Source organism: Dromiciops gliroides, chromosome 2 (assembly GCF_019393635.1).
Source record: "Dromiciops gliroides isolate mDroGli1 chromosome 2, mDroGli1.pri, whole genome shotgun sequence".
NCBI lineage: Eukaryota > Metazoa > Chordata > Mammalia > Microbiotheria > Microbiotheriidae > Dromiciops > Dromiciops gliroides.
In genome coordinates this window covers 23,956,468-23,978,135 of record NC_057862.1, presented here as the reverse complement: position 1 = coordinate 23,978,135, position 21,668 = coordinate 23,956,468, and the positions used below count along the sequence as shown (strand labels likewise).

The following is a 21,668-nucleotide window of genomic DNA, read 5'->3' as shown; positions in this document are numbered from 1 at the left end:
ATGCAATTGGGGAAAAATAAAATTCTAAATAAATCGGGGGAAAAAGAAATAATGAAATGGAAAATTTTAGAGGTAAAAGGGGAGAGGCCTTTAGGAGTGGACACAGCAGGAAATAAACAGTACTAGGAGGACAATTTCTACAATAATAATAGCATTATAGAAGAGAAGAAACCCTTTGAAAGACTTTCTGACTCTGACCATTGAAATGATAAATTATGCGTCCAAAAGAATGCATCGGAAGTACACCATTCATGTCCTGACAGACACACATATTTTTGGACTTGGCTAAAGTGGGAATCTGTTTTGGGGTGTGTGTGTGTGTGTGTGTGTGTGTGTGTGTGTGTGTGTGTGTGTGTGCGCGCGCGTGAGCGCGTGTTCAGTTGGAAAGTAATGAGAAGCACTGCTAATATAAAATGAAAGAAGGAAAAAAAAACTGTTAATGTTTTATATGTTACTATACTCTGTGGCCTATTATTGTTCTCTCCACATAGTGCTTTGCAGAAAATCTCTCTTTAATATAACTATGTCTTTTTGGGGAAGCAGAAAGAAAGGGGTGGAGCAAGGGAAAGAAGTCTTCTTCTGACTCCTTCCTGCAGGGGGTCTGGTGGGGGTATCTAGGAATGCTAGGGATTAGAGGGTCATAGATTGAAAGATTAGAGGTCAACGAATTCAGTCCCCTCCTTTTCAAGGAAAAGGAAAAGGAAAAGGAAAAGGAAAAGGAAAAGGAAAATGAGGCTCAAAGAAGAATCACGGGATGATACATTTAGAACAAGAAAGGACCTTAGAGATCATAGAGTCTACTCCTGATGAAGAAACTGAAGTGAAGTGACTTGCCCAGGGCCACTCTGCTATGGGATATCAGAGGAAGGATTTGAACTCACATCTTCTTAACTCCAAGAACGTCACTTGGAGCATTCAGAGCACTTGCAGGGGATAGAACTCCAGGGGGTGGCACCTGCTGAGTCTTTGGTGCAAAAGCAAGGCAGAGAAAGTGGACGGGATAGAAAAAGGTGGTTGTCCTCTGTCTCAGGCCTTAGTGGCAGTGATGCCCCAGGTTCTATAAGCAGGAGAAATGTTAAGAATATTTTCTTCTAACTGAGCTAGCAGGACCTGGGGAGTTCATTGAGTCCATTTCTCTTCCTCAGACCAGTTTTGCCCTTAAAAGGGAGATGAGTGTCTGCCCTACTGTAAAAATATCTTCAGGAAAGATGATTCTAAAACGCTTTCAGTTGTTCATTGCATCAAGAGGCTCTGCAAAATTTCTTCTTCCACAAGCCTCCCCAGGCCAGGCCATTTCACAGGGACCCTCAGAGGACCCAGGCAGAAGAACCCAGCATCTTTTATCCTGAGGTACACCAGTAACCCTTCCAAATAACACTTAGAAGAGAAGACCTCAAATACAGAAATAAAACAGGCAACTCTGAACTATCCAACAGGTTGGGGATAGAGAGGAACCCAGCTTTTTATATGAAATTAAGTGATATGAAGATGACGTTTCCCTGTTAAGCTTTATTCAGAGGCTTTTTTTTGGGGGGGGGCAATGAGAGTTAAGTGACTTGCCCAGGGTCACACAGCTAGTAAATGTCAGATGTCTGAGGCTGAATTTGAACCCAGGCACTCCTGAATCCAGGGTGAATGCTTCATCCATTGTATCAGCTAGCTGCCCTTCAGAGGCTTTAATAGATAGATAGATAGATAGATAGATAGATAGATAGATAGATAGATAGATAGATAGATAGATAGATATAGATATAGATATTTTTTTTTACTCCTTGAGAGAGAGGAACCACATTTTGGACTTGACTACACCCAGAGGGAAAATGATATCATTCTCATGAAAGGATTTCAGTAAAATGAGGAAGGACTGCTTAAGAACAATGAATTCTGAAGATGGGCCAATGTTCAGCTCCTGTGAGAAAGGGGGTGGGTCTACTCACTCTCGAGGTTGTGAAGCAACTTTTCTAGCAAAGCCATAAATTTGGACAGTTGGGGAACGGTGAAGTTCTTGCCTTTGGCCCACCAGAATCCAGATGTGTAATAATCAAGCAGAATAGCTTCCTTTAGAGAAGTAGGAAGTTCCTGGAAGTTCAAGAACTCTTCCAGTTTTCTGTAGCCAAAAGAGAATCACAGAAATTAAACCTAGCCCTAGGAAAATCAAACTGTTTTCTCTAAGAGGTGTTTGTGGAGGATGGGCCCTGCAGGGTTTAGATAGCATGGTAATGGTCCCAGACAGGGAGATTTATCTGCCATTGCTACCTTCAACACTCCCTGTTCTAGGCTAAAGAATTAGGAAGTCTCAAGAAAATTCCAATCAAAATGGGGAGAAGAGAGCAAATTTTCAAATACTCCTTATATAAAGAGATGGGTAAGTAAGTCAATTCATGACTACTTTTGTGTGGATGTGTGATTTATTTGTTTATTTATTTATATATTTAATTTATTTATTTGCGGGGTAATGAGGGTTAAGTGACTTCCCCAGGGTCACACAGCTAGTAAGTGTCAAGTGTCTGAGGTCACATTTGAACTCAGGTCCGCCTGAATCCAGGGCCGGTGCTTTATCCACTGCGCCACCTAGCTGCCCCCTATGGATGTGTGATTTAAACAAAGGCAGTATAGTATGGTGGAGAGGATGCTGGATTTGGAATTGGAAGACCTGGGTTTGAATCCCTTCTGCCCCTTCCTACTTGAGTAACCTTGGAAAAGTCGCTTCACTTCTATGGCTTCAGTTTTCTCCTCCATTAAATGATCAGATTAGATTAGATGCCTTCTCAAGCCCCTTCTAGCATCCCATATAGGATCCTCTGTATGAACCAGCTAATAATCCTCAGCCTTTTTGAGGGCAAAGACCAGCAGTATACAGCAAGCACTTAGCAAATGTTTGTTGATAAATGATCGTGAGATAATTAGGATGGAGACCCAGTCTTTGCTTCAGGACAAGAAATTAAGAAGATACCAACAGCATCATTTTCTACCCTGCTGTCTCTGCCTCTACTTCCCCAATAGGGAAAGTGGTTGTGGTCTCATCCCAGGGGGCACCTTTTCCCTTGCCTACTCCAACCCTCAAGGCAAAAGTAATACACACGGAGCAGCTAGGTGGCGCAGTGGATAAAGCACTGGCCCTGGATTCAGGAGGACCTGAGTTCAAATTTTACCTGAGACACTTGATACTTACTAGCTGTGTGACCCTGGGCAAGTCACTTAAACCTCATTGCCCCACCAAAAAAAAAAAAAAGTAATACACACCCATTTCAGGGGCCCTCCTACATCCTTTAACAGCTTAGAAACCTTGTGGTTATCTAGAATGTGTTTCTTCTGCCCAAGGCTTACATCATATGTGAATCTACATGACACTCCCCACACCCCCTCAAACCCTCCCACATACCCATATAGCTGCCACTTGCCCTAGGTGCAGAAACTACTAGTTATCATTAGAACAAGGGGCCCTTTTAAACATCAAAATAATTTCACAGCTCCTCACATGATTGTGGTTGTACAATTAGCATTCCTTGATTGAAAAAACAATGCAAGATTAGATTGATTGGACTCCTTTCAAGCTTGGGAACTACTAACTCTAGCCCAAGGAATGCAAAGCCTTGAAGAAAAATGCCTGAAACAATTGGTGAGATAGTTTGTATTTTTCTAAGGGACCACATTCTTCCCCAGAAGTGAAGACATGGGTAGCCTGTCTCAGACACAAGTTTCATTGTCTCGGGACTGCGGCCAACTTTCATCAGTGTCTCCTTCCTTTCACAGTGTGACCAGCTCAGTTTAGTTCCGTATTTCATAGACTCAGATGCTTTTAGAGATGAAGGGAATTTAGGGACCTAGTCCCAGTCTCCTCGTTTCGCAGAGGAAGAAATTGAATAGAAATGAAACACTTGGAGAAGGGCTGATTTAAACTTTTCGAATATCCAGCACCTGGCATAGGGCCTTGTATAAAGAAATTGCTTAATAAATATTTGTCGAATTGAGTGGCAGTGGGAGATCCTGGACCCTGGGCCAGGTTTCTTGACTTTAGATCCAGGGCTGTTCCCATGACCAGATTCCTTTCCTTTATGCAACTCTATAGAATAGCAGAGATGCTCTAGGGCTCACCTTTCCCTCAGGAACACCAGCAGAAAGTATAGTTGTGGTCAATTCCATCTCAGTGGATTCCAGGGATGTTAAAAAAGTAAATTGCAAAAAACTCCCTACAAGTTTTTAAGTCTTTGTGGCAAAAAGCTTCATGTAACATTTAATTTGTTTTTACTTCCTCATGGGGGCAAGGACATTGAGGTATCTGAATTGAACTGGGTAATTACTTTAGACAGCCTTAAAACTATGGTCATTTTGTTCTCTCCTTTGGAGTTCTACTGTTAGAATACTCACTTTTGAACCCCATGTATGTTTTCATTGATTAAATCGCTGATTTGGAGATCTGAGAGGAAATCTGAAGTCAGGATCTTTGGAGAGTCTGTCTTGTCTGAATTTTTCTATAAGAAGATAATAGTGAAGATTATTTCAGTCCCCTTTGGGCCCAGAGCCTATGCTACTACCAACTATTGCATAGATCTAACCCATATATGCCCATATTGAGCTAGCGTTCCTTGGTTTGCATCTATCCCTTCAGTAAGGAAATACAAAAACAACTTCTCCAAAATGGTGACTTTTAAAAATGCTAATTGGAACAAGAATCCCCTTAATTAGCCCTGGATTTATGTGACACCTCTCTTGTGAACACTTCAGTATGGGATAAAGGATCAGAAACTAAGAATTAGAACAACCCTTCTTCTGTGACCCTGTGCCTGACCATCCATATGGCTTTGAGCAAATTATTGACTGTCCCCCCAACACCCCCCTGCTCCCATCTTCATTTTGTTTACTAGTAATCTTAAAAAGATGTTGCTTTTTTTCTGTGACATTCGTGTACCCTTCTCCTCCACCCTAAGTACTTCAGGCACCCTTAGTTTGAGTATTGCCTTTTGTTAGCTGACTGGAAGCCAGCATGACATTACATTAATTTTCCAAAAAGAGAGTGCAATACCTGAGAAATCCACAAGGTAATGCTCTCCTTGAGCCATGGTGAGTTTCTGTGGTTTAAGTACAGCCCAATATTCCAAAAGGGCTGCATTATTTCTGTTGGCCATCAGATGGCACACAACTGCAAACACACAGACTGTTCCCCGCCCGTCCGCCCGCCCCCCCCCCCCATCAGAAGCCCATGCTTTGCCAATGCTCAGTAGTTTGTGCAAACCACACTTGACAGGGTTTCAAATCAGTCTGGGGGGCAAAATGAGATATTTCTGAAAATATTAAAACTTGAAATCTACCACCTATAATTATCTCATGAGTTCCCACCCTGTCTGGGCTTCCTTCTTTTAATTCTTTCTCTATAATAACTAGAGTCAGAGAGTTAATATGGTATTATTGCATATTTTATTGTGCATTAATCAACTAATCAGTAAGCACTTATTAGTCAACTACTATGTGTCAAGAAGTATGATAGATAATGACTATGCAAATATAAAAAAAGATATTACTGTCTTCAAGGAACTTATGTTCTAATGGGAGAATACACATACAGATTTTTGTTATTTTTCAGTCATTTTACAGTTGTGTTCAACTCTTTGTGACCTTATTTGAGGTTTTCTTGGCAAAGATATTAAAATGGTTTGCCATTTCCTTCTCCAGCTCATTTTACAGATAAGTAAATAAAACACCCACAGATATACATAAAACAAATACAAGGTGATTTGCTTGGGGAGGGAGAGACATAATTAGGGAACCAAGAATGACATCTTGAAGGAGGAGCTGAGTTTTGGCTACCCTTGTCAAAGATAAAGAAAGAACCTAGTATCGCATACTGAAAATATTGCAAAATGAAGTATAAAGGAAATAGATTGAACATCCCAATGTGGAGGGACCCATGTGTAGCTGTCTCCTAAACCTTCTCCCAATTGCCTTCCCAGATATTCCAAGATAACTTAGGGACACCCATCCCTTTGCATCTGCCCTTCATGGAAAATGATTAAGGTTACATCTTTACCCTGATTATGGGTCAAGGGCTAGAAAAAAGGAAACATAGGGAGAATGGGGAGGGAAGTAATTTTCTTCCAGTTTACAATCCCATCAGTATGTACAAAAGTTCCTGACCCTCATCTCTGTTTCAGAATCAGCATCTTTTCTGCTCTGCTGATCTCTAGTGTGAGTCACTCTTTCATATGACTCTTCCCACTTGTGTGTGGCACCACAGCCACTGGGCAACACTGGTCATGGTCTCTGTGCTGCTCCATGTAGTCCTGGTCAGAGGTCACTTGTGCCTCTGGCAGTGGCCAGCTGCTGCAGCCCCAGATGCTCTCATCCCCTTACATGGGAACTTAAAAAATCAAGTCCAAGGTCAGCAGCCCCAACCTGAATTGAATTCTGAATATTCTAGTGTATGGATTATGCCCTCTTTTTTCCTCTAGCACCATACTCCTTCTCATTATCCATCAGAGTTCCCCAAGCTGGGCCAGCCAGATGGCAAAGTGGATAGAGCACTGGCCCTGGAGTCAGGAGGACCTGAGTTCAAACCTGGCCTCAGACACTTGACACTTACTAGCTGTGTGACCCTGGGTAAGTCACTTAACCCCAATTGCCTCACAAAACCCCCCCCAAAAAAACAAAAACAGAGTTCCCCAAGCTCCTGGTGAAGGGAAGAAGGATGATTGCCCTTTTTTATTCCAGGATCATCTAGTGCCACTTTGCCAATTTATCCTTTTAATCATCACCCTGAGCCCAGAAGTATACAGTTCAAAGGGCTAATAGCGGGGCGGCTAGGTGGCACAGTGGATAAAGCACCGGCCCTGGACTCAGGAGTTCCTGAGTTCAAATCCGGCCTCAGACACTTGACACTTACTAGCTGTGTGACCTTGGGCAAGTCACTTAACCCCAATTGCCCTGCAAAAAAACCAAAAACAAAACAAAAAAAACAAAAAATCAAAGGGCTAATAGCTAGAATGACATGCAATTTTTTGGTGCTGTATAGCTTGTTTGCATGTTGTCTTCCCCATCAGACTGTAAGTTTCTTGTGGGTAGGGACTGTCTTTTACTTCCTTTTGCAACCCTCATAGCTTAGTGTGGTGCTTGGACCACAGTAAGCATTTAATTAATGCTTTTTTTTTTTTTTTTTTTTTTTTTTTGCGGGGCAATGGGGGTTAAGTGACTTTCCCAGGGTCACACAGCTAGTAAGTGTCAAGTGTCTGAGGTCGGATTTGAACCCAGGTACTCCTGAATCCAGGGCCGGTGCTTTATCCACTGCGCCACCTAGCTGCCTAATTAATGCTTTTTTTAAAAAAATTAAAAATGTAATTTAATTTCATATTTCATTTCATTTATTTACTTTTTGTGGGACAATGAGTGTTAAATGACTTGCCCAGGGTCGCAGAGCTAGTAAGTGTCAAGTATCTGAGGCCAAGTTTGAACTCAGGTCCTCCTGAATCCAGGGCCGGTGCTTTATCGATTGCGCCACCTACCTGCCCCTTCACTTAATTAATGTTAACTGATTGATTGAAGTCAGGGATGTGTTTGACACTACAATACACATAAACTTACTCTGATCAATTTTTGGGGCGGGTAGGGGGATCAGAGACATGATCTAGACCACAGAATCATAACTTTAGAACTAGAGAATATCTTGGAGCTCATGTAGTTTAACTCCTTCATTTTATAGATGAGGAAACTGAGTGCCAGAGAGGTCAGGTGATTTGCCCAAAGTCATAGAGGAATAAATGACAGAGCAGGTGCTTTCTCCACTGAACTGTCTTGGCCCTATGATGTCATCATCTGGGGAAGTTTGGGTGTGGAAATTCTCTCCAATGAAGTAGCTTAGATATTAGTAGCAGACATGAATGTAACACTTAAAGTGCTTTATAAACATGACTTAATTTGAGCCTATAATAATTTTGGAATGTAAATACTGTAGGCATTGATAGCCATTAATAAATGGAAGGGGAAATGGAAGATCAGAGTGGATAACTACTTGTCCAGGGTCACACAGCAAATAAGTGACTGAGACAGGATTCCAGCTCAGCTCTTCCTGACTCCAAGTGCTGGGCTCTATCTATTTTGCCACCTAGTGGCACCCATTATTGATGCTACTATGGCAAAGACTGGGCCGTTAGGTGGCGCTATAGTGCATATTGTGCTGGGCCTGGAGTCAGGAAGACTCATTTTCCTGAGTTCAAATCTGGCCTCAGACACTTAATAGCTGTGTGATCCTGGGCAAGTCATTTCACCATGTTTGCCTCACTTTCCTTATCTTTAAAATGAGCTGGAGAAAGAAATGTCAAACTACCCCAGTATCTCTGCCAAGAAAACCCCAAATGGCAGTCACAGAGAGTGGGACATAGCTGAAAAATGACTGAACAACAACAATATAGCATTAACTATGTATTAGAAGAGCAGTCCCTGTTGAAACATGATTGTTTCCTTGAAATTTACCTTTGGGGAAGCTTTTCCCCCTCTAATTTATTTTAAAAAGGAAAATAGCATTAAGATAATTTGACTAATGTTCTTATTAGAAGGGGAAATTTCTTCCTTTTCTTCTACAGAAAGTCCCAACCCATCTTGATTCTAGTGCCTTCCCTCTCTTAATTATTTCCTATTTATCCTGTATATGTCTTACTTTGCATATATTTGAGTGTTATCTCCCCCATTACATTGTGAGTTCCTTGAGGGCAGAGACTGTCTCTTGCCTCCCTTTTTATCCCCAGTACTTGGCACATAGTAGGTGTTTCTAAATGTTTATTGACTGACTTCACTGTAAAAATCAGATGAATTAGAAAAGAGCCAAATTCATGATGGTGCTTTAGAACCACCCCTGAGCCTCTCTTTGTGAAATGCCCTTGCTGATTGGGGTGGTGACATATGAGCCATGGTAGGCTATTTGTTGTTGTTGAGTTGTTTTCCATTGTGTCCAACTCTTTGTACACCCATTCGGGGTTTTCTTGGCAGAGATAATAGAGTGGTTTGCCATTTACTTCTTCAGCTCATTTTATGGATGAGGAAACTGAGGCAAACAGTGACTTGCTGTTGAGTGACTTGCTCAGGTTCACACAGCTAGTAAGTGGCTGAGTCCAGATTTGGACTCAAGGTCTTCCTGACTCCAGACCCTGCATAGAGCAACATGGCACCACCTAGCTAGGCTGTAGCTTATTGTTTTTCACCACCTTGTTGGTCTTGGATTGTTCATCCAACAGCAGGACCCACTAGAGTCTAATATCCCAAGATGGGTCATTCACAGAAACCTGCTGCATTTGAAATATGCCTCAAGTAGAGATTCCAAATGTAGATCCAAGCCACAGAATGTGGAAAGTGGACTATAATACTCAGAATGAGATATACTTCCTCTTGGCATTACTGTTAATTGTGTGTGTGTGTGTGTGTGTGTGTGTGTGTGTGTGTGTGTGGCGGGGGGGGGATTGAGTTTAGAAATGGCATGAAAGAAAAGAGGAAAAATGAAAGCCTTATTAAAATTGTGGATATTATTTTTCATTTGACTTTTGGTGACATGAAACCAACACCTTTGACTCAGCTTGGTTTAACATGTAATGCTCTTATAGTCCAAATTATAATAAGAAAAAGAACTTTTCTTTAACAAAAGTTAAATGGAATGAGAAATGATGCTGATTTTCTATTATTTTGTAACATTTCATGCTCTAATGATGGAATTCAATTTTCAGTTTGTTTTAGGAGGCATCTCCGTGCAATAGAAAAAGAATGCTGGATTTGGGTGTGGGCTTGAGACACTTATTGTCTTTGTGATTTGGGGCAAGTAACTCCCTTAGTCTTGGATCTCAATGTCCTAGTCTTTAAAACCAGAGTAGGATTTGACCTGGATAACCCCTAAGGCCCCTTGCTGCTCTAATCCATGATCCCATGATCCTATACTCCCATGAGAGGAGTGGGAATCATACTTCTGCCTCTTAACTGTGTGATGTAAAGCAAATTACTTTCCCTCTCTGGGCTCTGGTTTCTTCATCTCCAGTGAGTGGAGGTGGGAAGAATTGACTGAGATCACAATGAAAATCCTTCATATCTCTAAATCTGTGCTCCTACAATTTCTTTCTCTGTTTTGTTCCTATTGAATCATCATCACTTCCTATCTTCCTACCGGATCACTTACAAGTGCAGTGAAATCTCTCATGTGCCATTCTTTGATAAAGTCAGAAATAAACATAATTTTGTTGCTGTAAAAAAGCCACAGTTGTAGGACTATTTCTCATGATGGTGATGTGCTATCAGATATCAAAGACCACACATAGAAATAGTAGGAATATAACCTATAATTTAGAGATCAAGAAATACCCAAATAATTAGCTGTGTGACCCCGGGCAAGTCACTTAACTACTGTTTGCTTTAGTATCCTCATCTACAAAATGGGGATAATGATTTCACCTACCTCCCAGGGTTGTTGTGAGGATCAAATGAGATAATAATTGTTAAGCGCTTAGCATAACTGCTGGTACATGGTAAGCACTATACAAATATAATTCTTATTAACAAATTAACTCTTATTATTATAGAGGCATAGAGGTGCCACAGTGGATAAATCAGCAGGTCTAGACTCAGGAGGATCTGAGTTCAAATCCAGCCTCAGACACTCAGATGTGTGACCCTGGTCAAGTCACCTAGCTTCTGTTTTGCCTCAGTTTCCTCATCTGTAAAATGGGGATAATAATAGCACTTACCTCCTAGAGTTGTTGTGAGGATCAAATGAGATAATATTTTTTAAAAAACAGCACAGTGCCTAGCACATAGAAGGCACTATATAAATGTTAGTTATTATTATTTTATTTTTTATCAAGACCTGGAACAATCAAGTGCCTCCCAAATAAGATCTATAATTAATTAAGTGAATTTGGTTAATATTCCACACAGGATATTGTATATACTGCAGTACGTAGCTATATGGAGAGCCAATGAGACTGATCCATTTATCCGTATATAGCAAGAATGAATGAGCTTATTAAAAGTATGCCCCCATGTGGGGCAGCTAGGTGGCGCAGTGGATAAAGCACCAGCCCTGGATTCAGGAATACCTGAGTTCAAATCTGGCCTCAGACACTTGACACTTTCTAGCTGTGTGACCCTGGGCAAGTCACTTAACCCCCACTGCCCCGCAAAAAAAAAAAAAAAAGTATGCCCCCAGAGCTACCCTGGATACTTCCTGAGAATCCAAGGACAAAACGTCTCATTGCTTGAGCCTTTGGAGATGAGGCACTTGATGGTCATCAGACTATGAGCTCTTTGAGATCAGGGCTCTGTCTTTCCTCGTATTCCAGCACTTAGCATGAACTTAGTACATAGTTGGTGCTTAATAAATGCTTATTAGTCCAGTTATGTACTGGCCCAGCAATGATAGGACTTTTGGAGTCTTTATAATAATGGGATAGACCCCCAAGTGGTCATCCTCCATGACCCCTCCATGGGGTCAATCCAATAAAAGTGGAAAGAGGGCAGAGCTATGCATTAGATAAAAAGAAGAGGCTTTTGGTTGGAGGCCTCTTTGACTATAGCTCTCTGTGTGACAAGGTATTAGTTCATTGAAGGATGGAGAAAGAGAGCCCTTCTTTCTTCTTACATAATGGTGGTGGGAGCCAGATGTGGACCAGGGATTCAACCAACCTGGCCACCCCCATCCTCTTTTATGGGTTTTCTTCCTTTAGCCTCAACTTTGTGAGCTTCAAAAGATTTGCAAGGCCTTTGAAGGCTGGAGAGAAGTAATAGCATCTAATGGAGATATTGGGGGTTGCAGCAGCAGCAGCAGAAGTGTTGGGCTGGTACCAAGGGAAAGATCTGCCTGGGAAGGGGAGCATCAGAAAGAAGATTGCATTGGGCATTTGATCAGACTATACTCATAAAGGCAAAATAAAAGATAGCTAATAGATAGCATTGAAAAAATAAATATATCCCAATGAAGATTGAGTATAAGCCTCCCAAATGATTATAATAGGAGTGATAAGTTACTGCATTTTGTTCTAATCACTTTGTAACACACACTTTCATTTTTTTATGTTTAGCATTCTATTTTTTTTCTTGGGTGAGGCAATTGGGGTTAAGTGACTTGCCTGGGGTCACACAGCCAGTAAGTGTTAAGTGTCTGAGGCCAGATTTGAACTCAGGTCCTCCTGACTCCAGGACTGGTGCTCTATCCACTGTGCCACCTAGCTGCCCCAACATTCTATTTTTGAGTAGGAATAAATGTATCATATCTGGTTCATTTTTGGTGCAATGAATGGCTTTTTTTTTTAGTTACTCCCTCCCATCTCCCTTCCCTTCTGGAGGGCAAACCTTAGACTAGAGCCAGAGATAATGTTATAGAAATGTACAACTTTCCTCATGGAATGGAGGTAGGGGTGATGATCTAATGAATGTGAGAACTAAGATGAATATTCCTACTGGGAAGTTGGGCTTCTCCCAGAACTGGCAACCAAAATGGCAAGTAAATGAGAAGTCTTGGCACAGGTTGACGGTCTCCATGGCCTCCCATGGGATATGCCTACTTGACCATTATGTTGGATGTATATCTTGGACAGATGATGCTAATGGAAAATGTGCTGGGCCCTTTGACACATTCTAGCTGTGTGATCCTGAGCAAGTCAGCCTAGCATAGTAGGAAAAAATGGTTTGAACTCAGAAGACCTGGGTTCAAATCCCGCCACAAGTATTTATTGGTTCTCTGACTCCAGACAGGTCACTGAATCTTTCTCTCTTTCATTTTGCTCATCTGTAAAATGAGATGGTTATATTCGATGACCTTTGATGATTTTCTAGATCTAAATGTATAATCATATGGTCCTATGATAATTATCTTCACCTTTCTAGGCCTTGGTTTTCTCATCCCTTACAGTTCTAAACCTCTGATTTTAAGTCCCTTAATGTCTCAGGCCCCTGGACATCTCTTCTAAGATATTACATTGTAGAGTAGGTGCTGATATGCTTTGGTGGAAGGAGTGTCCTAACAAGAAATTCCCTAAACCAATAAAATCACAGGACCAGACCTAACCCCACCTCCCCCCAGAAAAAAACCCAAAACATTAATGCTTTTTTGAATTTCCGTTCCAAGTGTGGCATTGTTTCTGGGATTAATGATATTTCAAACATCTGGTCTCTAACAGTAAAATATTATGAAGAAATATTCCCCTAAATCAGCCTGAACATGAAATGATGCCTTTGGAGATATTGTAGCACATACAATTAAAATGAAAACAAGCCCAAGCATATCCAATGGCATAATTAATTCACAGATGTAGAAGGCAGAATTCCAATGTCAGAAAGCACAAAGCTGATGCCATGTAAGCCAAGGAAAGGCTAGATGAAATCATTGATCCACAGAGGAAATATTACAAATGGCATAAAATCCAAACGACAAATTAATTGAAGGCAAATGTTGGGGAAATGAATGAATGAATGAAAAAAGCATTTACTTATATTAAATGCTCACTATGTACTGAGCACTATACTGAGCTCTAGGGATACAAAATTTAGAAATGAGACAATTCCTGTTCACAAGAGGTAACATTCTAATTGTAGAGAGCCCGGTGGCCCAGTGGGTTGAGCATTGGATCTATAATTAGGAAGTTTCTGTTGAGTCCTCTCAGTCCAATGTTCAAATCTCACTTCAGATTTTTCCTGGCTATGTGACCACAGGCAAATCACTTAACCTCTATTTGCCTCAGTCTTGTCAATTGTGAAATGGGGATAATAATAAAGACTACCTCACAGAGTTGTGGTGGTGTTCAAATAAGCTATAATTTGTAAAGTGCTTAGCACAGTGCCCAGCACATAGTAGGCACTCAATGTTTATTCCCTCCTCCCAATAGGGAGAGCCTGCACACATTGGGAACTTTAGCCAGGAAGAGCACTTTGGTAGAAGTTGAGTGAGGCCATCAATTAAGAGATCCCCAGTGAACCCATCATTCCAGGAACAATGACAGAGTCAATTTGATCAAGGCTCCAGACCTGATGGTGGGGTGGGGCAAGAAGGGGTGAGAAGACTGCCAGGTTTGGGGGCCTAATACGGCTACAGCCTGAAGGAGTGGGCCAGTTGAGACCTTTCTCAATGAGGACGAAGGAAAATAATTGTACAGAAAACTGTAACAAAAAAACTGCTTTGGAGAAAATCTCTTTGGGGACGAGGTCTCCACTTGTACCTCATAAATGTATGCTTTCCCAAGATTGCTTTTGCTGAATCAGTTTCTTAGTTTGGTGGAGAAAACCACCCTCCTTCTGCTGATCCAAATCATACAATATCAAATGGGTGGGACCTTTGATTCTGAAAAGAGAGGCTTTGGGAGATATTTACTGTACTACCCTGTTTGAGGAAATTCACTACTTTGCTTGTCTAGTTTAATACAGGCTCTGTTTCTAGGGTTTCATCCCTAGGAGTAAACTACCTTTACTAAAAAAGTAAAAGGCCATAAGGAGTGGTAAACTGCCTTCTGGGATGGTCTGCTTAGCAGGTTGTAGATTTTTAGAACTCTAAGGAGTCTTAGAGATCAGCCCTCAAAACTCCTTTGTTTTATAGTTAAGGAAGAGAAAAACTGGTAAGCAATAAATAAACATTTATTAGGCACCTACTATGTGCTATGTTCTAAGAACTGGGATGCAAAAGGGGCAAAGGACAGTACCTGCCCTCAATGAACTTACAATGCAATGGGGGAAACAACATGAATACAAATATATACAAACAAGTTATATACAGGAGAAATAGGAAGTAATGAACAGAGAGGAGGCACTAGAATTTAGAAGGTTTGGGGAAGGCTTCCTGTAGGAGGTGGGATTTTGGTTGGGACTTAAAGGAAGTCAGGGAAGTCAGTAGTGAGAGAACATTCTAGAATTGGGGGACATCCAGAGAGAATGCCCAGAGCCTAGAAATGGAGGCTCTTGTATGTGGAATAACCAGGAAGCCAATGTCACTCCCTGCTCAGGAGGCTTCAGAAGCTCCCTACTTCTAGGATAAAGTGCACATTTCTCTGGCATTTAAAGTCCTTCATAATTTGGCTACCACCTATCTTTCCAGACTGACTTCCCATTTCTCTCTTCTAGGCCCTCTTCATTTTGGGCAAAATGGCCTACTTGCTCCTCATGTTTTCCCCCCTTATTCCCCTGGCCCTGCCCCCTCCCAATTCCCAGGAGAGAGAGAGAGAGAGAGAGAGAGAGAGAGAGAGAGAGAGAGAGAGAGAGTTTTCCCATAACTACTATGACATACTTTCCTATTAAGCTTAATATTTCCTAAACTCCTCATCTATTTCCTCCCTCTGTCCAGGTAGTCTATAGTATACAGTAGCATATATTTCTCCTTTTATTGACTTTCACCCAAATGCTTTCCACGATACTTCCTCTTTCTGGCTCCTGAATATCCTCACTTGAATATACCTTCTTACTATACAAGGCAATTCTCTTGTTCCCCTTTCCTTATACTGTTTCTCTTGAAATAGGGATGTCCATCTAAAGCCATAGTCAAATTATGGATTCATTCCACCAAGTCTCAGTAGTAGTTGTGAGACCAAATTTTCCTTGTTTGTTGCCTAAACTTTGGAAGGTTCTGTATAGTCATACACAGTTAAGGACTTTATTACTATCTCCTTTCCCGGACTTTTTCTACTACAAATATTTATTTATCTAAACTGCCATTCTTCCATCTTTGTATGCCATCTAATTTGGGTGTTATATAGACATAGATGGTATCTCCCTCTTTCATTGTTTTTAGTTTATAGTCTTTCATTAAATTTTCAGGAAACCACACAAGTACACTGTTACTAGTTTTTGTTACTTCTGCTTCATCTCTGGTGAGGAATCTATCAAACCTAGGTTTTATACCATCATCTAGAAGTCCAACTGCTATTCTCAGATGCCAACTATTTAATCAGTTGTTCTTCCTCATCCCTTGCTTTACTGGCAAACAGTGAGGAAAACACAACCTATATCCCTTTAGGTTGTCAGTTTCTTGTCAAAGATGGCAACCATCATTGGTGATATTTTTAGATTCCATTTGGAAACACCATTTGTACCTTTGTGAATCACTAGAATGTGGAAGACTTTTATGTATTACATTCTTTACCATGAGAAGACAAAAAGAAAAACAAAAACTTTCCCTTGTCATTATCAGGTTGACAAGTAGCTGCCTCAATATCACTGAATATTGAAATCCCAATTCCTAAATCTCTTTCATTTTCTGACCCTTATTGCATTGTCTCTGCCCTGATCACATCTGTGACCCTTTCTTTGGATGACAAGCAGCTATTTCCTTAGATCATCCAGCTCCTGCTTCAAGAAGAGCCTCACATTTGTTTCCAACAAATATATAACTACCTCTTTCTTTCCCTTTCTCTTCCTCTTCTTCCCTCCTCTTCCCTCTGCACTACACTCACTCTCCAACATCCTGACAAGGGTCAACACTCCTCCACTGTAGGTCTCTTTCCTTTGCCCACTGAAGCATCACTCCTTTAGGAACACTTCACTGTCCCTCAAGTGTAGAAAGCTATACTTTGAATCCCTTCAACTTCTCATCTGGGAGGGAGATTAGCTTATGTTAAGAATATTGAGAGCAATAAAAACATCATATACTCTATACAAGTCACTATACAATTTCACCTACTTCCCTCACCAGTAGAAACTTGAATTCTTGTCCATTTTCTAAACTACTTAAGAGTATGTATGCCTAATTCATAAACACTTTCTTAAGTTCCTTATGGCCAATTGTCACTTGTTAATAACTCAACAACCCTATTTATTTCCCCTTTTTTTAAAAAAAAAAACAATCCACATCCTTACTTCACCTCCCTTTGTATCAACCTCTTTTTTATTTTACCAGTTTGTCTCATCCACAGATCCCATCTACCAATCTGATTTATCTTCCAATTGTCCAAAATACCTTTTTTTACTTCCTTTTCCTTTTCCTTTTCTTCCTGAGTCTTTTTCTTCAGGTCCTACTCCCTAATCCTCCTTGGTCTTCTTTAATCCTTTTGTATTTTCTTTAATCACTTTTTTTTTTTTTTTGCAGGGCAATGAGGGTTAAGTGACTTTCCTAGGATCACACAGCTAGTAAGTGTCAAGTGTCTGAGGTCAGATTTGAACTCAGGACTGCCTTAATTCAGGGCTGGTGCTTTATCCACTGAGCCATATAGCGGCCCCCTCTTTAGTCACTTTTGATCCCACTTCTCCCTCAACCCTGAGGGAGAATCTAGTTCAATATCTGTATCTGGAGACTAATCTTTAAATCTCTGAATTGCTCCCCAATTTTTCCTCCTCGACTTTAACCTCTGACCTATGTCACTCATCCAAACCTCTTCAAATCACCCACATTATTTTCTATGCCTTCTAATTCATCTTAATTTCTGCTCCCACAACCTATTCCCATGGACAAAAGTTAAATGATCTTCCCTAATACCTGTTTTTCTTAAGAACAGTTGGGGCAGTCTGTCCTCAATTAGAGAGTTCACAATTAAAATTGACTAAACTAAATTCAGTAAGAATTTATTAAACACCTATTGTTTGGGGGCAGCTAGATGGTGCAGTGGATAAAGCACTGGCCCTGTATTCAGGAGGACCTGAGTTCAAATCCAACCTCAGACACTTAACATTTACTAGCTGTGTGACCCTGGGCAAGTGACTTAACCCCAATTGCCTCACCAAAAATGAATAAATAAATAAATGAACACCTATTGTTTTTCAAGGCATGTGTCAGAGGCTGGAGATACAATGATGATAAATGTCTTAGTCCCCATTCTTCAGGAGCTTCTCATATGATAGGAAGGATAAGACACATACAAAGCAAGTACGGCAAAGGCTGGATTGATAAGGTCAAAGGAAAAATGCAGACAATGAGCTACAATAAGGTCTCGGAAGGGATATGCCATTTATAGTTGGGTTCAGGGAAGGCTAATGGAAGAGATGGCACCTGAATATGGATGTTGAAGGAAGAGAAAGATTTGAACAGGCAGAATTATGGAGCTAGTACATTTAAAACACAGGGGTGATGCAGATGTAAGAGCTGGGAGCAATCTGGATGAATCCAGAGTTCTAATAGTTCAGTTGGACTAAAATACAGAGTGTGAAAGAGAGTAACATATTTGTTTATTTGAAATATTCTTCTATTTTTAAATTTTGAGTTCCAGATTCTTGCCCTCATTCCTACCCTTCCTCCACCCACTGAGAAGGCAAACAATATGATATCAATTATACATATTAAATCATGCAAAACATAATTCCATATTATCCATATCTTCACCAAAAAGAAAAAAAGAAAAAGGAAGTGAGAAAATCCTACTTCAATTTGCACTCAGAGTTCGTTAGTTCTCTCTTTGGCATTTTTCATTATGGGTCCTTTGGAATTATCTTGGATCAGTGTATTGATCAGAGTAGCCAAATCTTTTGCTGTTACTGTACACGATGATCTCTCAGTTCTTTTCATTTCTCTTTACATCAGTTCATATATGTCTTGCTATGTGTTTTTTTCTGAAACCACCCCACTTATCATATCTTATAGTACAATAGTATTCCATCATAATTATATACCACAACTTGCTTGGTCATTCTCTGATTGATGAGCATCCCTTCATTTTTTTGATTTTTTGCCACCACAAAAAGACCTGTTATAGATATTTTTGTACACATAGGTCTTTTTCCTTTTTCTTTTTGGGTGTATAGACCTAGTAGTGGTATTGTTGGATCAAAGGGTATGCCCTTTGGGCATAGTTCCAGATCATTCTACAGTTCACTATTCTATCAACAATTCATTAATCTACTCATTTTCCCTCATCGTCTGCAGCATTTGTCATTTCTGATAGGTGTGAGATGGTACCTCAGAGTTGTTTTAGTTTGCCATTATCTAATCAATAGTGATTTAGAACATTTTTATAAGACTATAAATAACTTTGTTTTATTCTTCTGAAAACTGCCTATTCATATCCTTTGACCATTTATCAACTGGGGAATGGCTCTTATTTGTACAAATTTGACTCAGTTCCCTATATTATTTAAGAAATGAGGCCTTTATTGCACAAACTTGCTATATATTTTTGATATTACTTCATTATCTATGCAAAATATAATTTTCCTAATTAACTCTTTTAATCAGGTTTTTTTTTTGAAATCAGGAATGCTATACCTGTCTTTTTATTTCAGCTGAAGGATAATAGGTTTAGCTCCAGTCCTTTATCTTAACTCTATATATGTTTTTGTTTGTTTCAAGTGTATATCTTGTACACAGCATATTATTGGGTTCTGGTTTCTAATCCATTCTGCTAAATGCTTTCATTTTATGGGTGAACTCATCCCATTCACATTCATAGTTCTTATTATTATCTGTGCATTTCCCTCCATCTTCTTTTCTTCTGTTTTTCCTTTTCTTTCTTTTTTTATTCTGTCCCTCTTCGAAAGTCTGTTTTGCTTCTGACCACTGCTTCCCTCAATCTACTTTCTCTTTTATCATTCCCCCCAAGTATTTCTTATCCTCTTTCTCTCCTATTTCCCTATTGGGTAAGATAGATTTCTATACCCAACTGAATATATGTATGTATATGTATATACATACATACACACATAATATACATGTATATGTATGTATGTATGTATGTATATATATATCTTCCCTCTTTGAATTAATTCCAATAAAAGTGAGGTTCAACCAATGCCCATCCCCCCTTCCATTTCCCTATCTGCCATCATAACTCATGTATACCACTTTTATGTGAAAAAATTTTCCTCATTCTACCTCTCCCTGCTCCTTCTACTGCATGTCTTTTTTTCTCTCTCTTTCTTTTTTTTTATTTTGAGATTACCCTGGCATAATTGATTCATATCCATGCCTTCTGTCTATGTGGAATCCAGCTAACTGCTCTAATAATGATAAAATTCTTAGGAGTTATATGTATTATCTTTCTATATGGGAATTTAAGTAAACAATTTAAGTGTATCGAATCCTTTGTGATTACTCTTTCCTGCTTATGCTTTTATGCTTCTCTTGAGTCTTTTGTTTCAATATCAAGTTTTCTATTCAGTTCTGGTCTTTTCATCAGGAATGCTTGGAAGTCCTCTATTTTGTTAAATATATATATGTATGTATGTATATATACACACATAAAATACACACGTGTATGTATGTATGTATGTATGTATGTATGTATGTATGTATGTATGTATGTATATTTCCCCTGAAGGATTATACTTAGTTTTACTGAGTAGGTTATTCAGTTATTCTTGACTGAAATCCTAGCTTATTTGCATTCTGGAATATCATATTCCAAGCCCTCTGTTCCTTTAACATGGAGGCTTATACATGTTATGTGATCCTGACTGTGGCTCCATGATATTTGATATTTTTTTCTTGCTTGTTTGCAATATTTTTTCCTTGAACTGGGACCTCTGAAGTGTGGCTATGATATTCTTTGGAGTTTTCATTTTGGGATCTCTTTCAGGAGGTGATTGGTGGAGTCTTTCCATTTCTATTTTCCCCTCTGGATTTAAGGTATTGGGGGTATTTTTCCTTTATAATTTCTTGAACTATGATATCTAGGCTTTTAAAAAACATATCACATAGTACAATAATTCTTCAATTATCTCTCCTTGATCTATTTTTCCTTGGTCAGTTTTATTTTCTGATGAGATATTTGATGTTTTCTTCTATTTTTTCTTTCTTTTGGCTTTGTATCTTGATGTGTTATGGATTCATTAGCTCCCACTTCCCTAATTTTAATTTTTTAGGATTTTTATTTTCTTCAGTAAGCTTTTGTACCTTCTTTCCCATTTGGCCTATTCTCTTTTTTAAAAAGTTCTTTTCTTCAGTGAATTTTTGTGCCTTTTTTTATCATTAGCCAACTCTGTTTTTAAAAGTATTTTTTCAATAATTTTGTGCTATAAAAATCTGTTAATTATCTCTTCATAATTTTCTTGCATCATTCTTATTTCCTCCTACCCCTAATTCTTCCTCTACCACTCTTATCTCTTTCTTTAACTCTTCTAGGAATTCTTGTTGAGTTAGGTCCTGGTTTGCATTTTCTTTCAGGTTTTGCTTGTAGTAGTTTTAGCATTGTTGTCTTTTTTTAAGTTTACATCTTGGTATTCCCTGCCACTGTAGTAGTTTTTTATGTCCAAGTTCTTCTTCTTTTTGGGGGGTTGTTTGCTCATTTTACTAAAGTTGGGCATTAAAAAAAAAAAGAAAGTTGGGCTCTGCTCACCTGGAGATGGGGAGACAATGGGCCATGATTCAGGCTTTTCCATGCTTCTATTTTTAGAGATAGTTCTGGGGATCTTTCAGTTTTCAATGTTTTGAAGGTGCTGTGATCCTGGGAGAGATGTGATCACTTCTCACCTGGTCTGTACTCTGGTCTTTACCCAGGAAGGACCCTGCTCCCCTGCAGACATGAGTGCTTGCACTCCTCTTGGCTCTGGAACTGTGATCAAGTCCCTCTCTCCTCTGTGACCGATCACAAGCATTCCTTTCTGCCCTGAAATTGAGACCCAGCTGACTCCCAAAGTTGTGTTAGGTGAGAAAATGTCTCCCTTTGATCTTTTGTTGGCTCTGTTGCTAACAAATTTAATTTCAGGAGTAATTTTAAAGTTGTTTGGAGGAGAACACTGGGAGAGATCAGCTGGGTCCTGCTCTGTACTTGGCCATCTGTTTTGAATCTTTTCCAGCGGAGGGG

General features: G+C 39.7%; 1 protein-coding gene across 2 annotated transcripts in view; it reads right to left on the bottom strand.

Moving 5' to 3' along the window:
- The window catches only part of CABCOCO1 (ciliary associated calcium binding coiled-coil 1), a 157,272-nt gene that overhangs the window by 122,616 nt on the left and 12,988 nt on the right, over positions 1-21,668 (bottom strand). For both annotated transcript variants that reach the window (XM_043981546.1, XM_043981547.1), the window contains exons 2-3: positions 4,369-4,472; positions 1,938-2,107 (exon numbers count right to left, since the gene is read on the bottom strand). In XM_043981546.1, the coding sequence (XP_043837481.1) occupies positions 1,938-2,107; positions 4,369-4,472 (274 nt within the window). The remainder of the gene's footprint in view (positions 1-1,937; positions 2,108-4,368; positions 4,473-21,668) is intronic.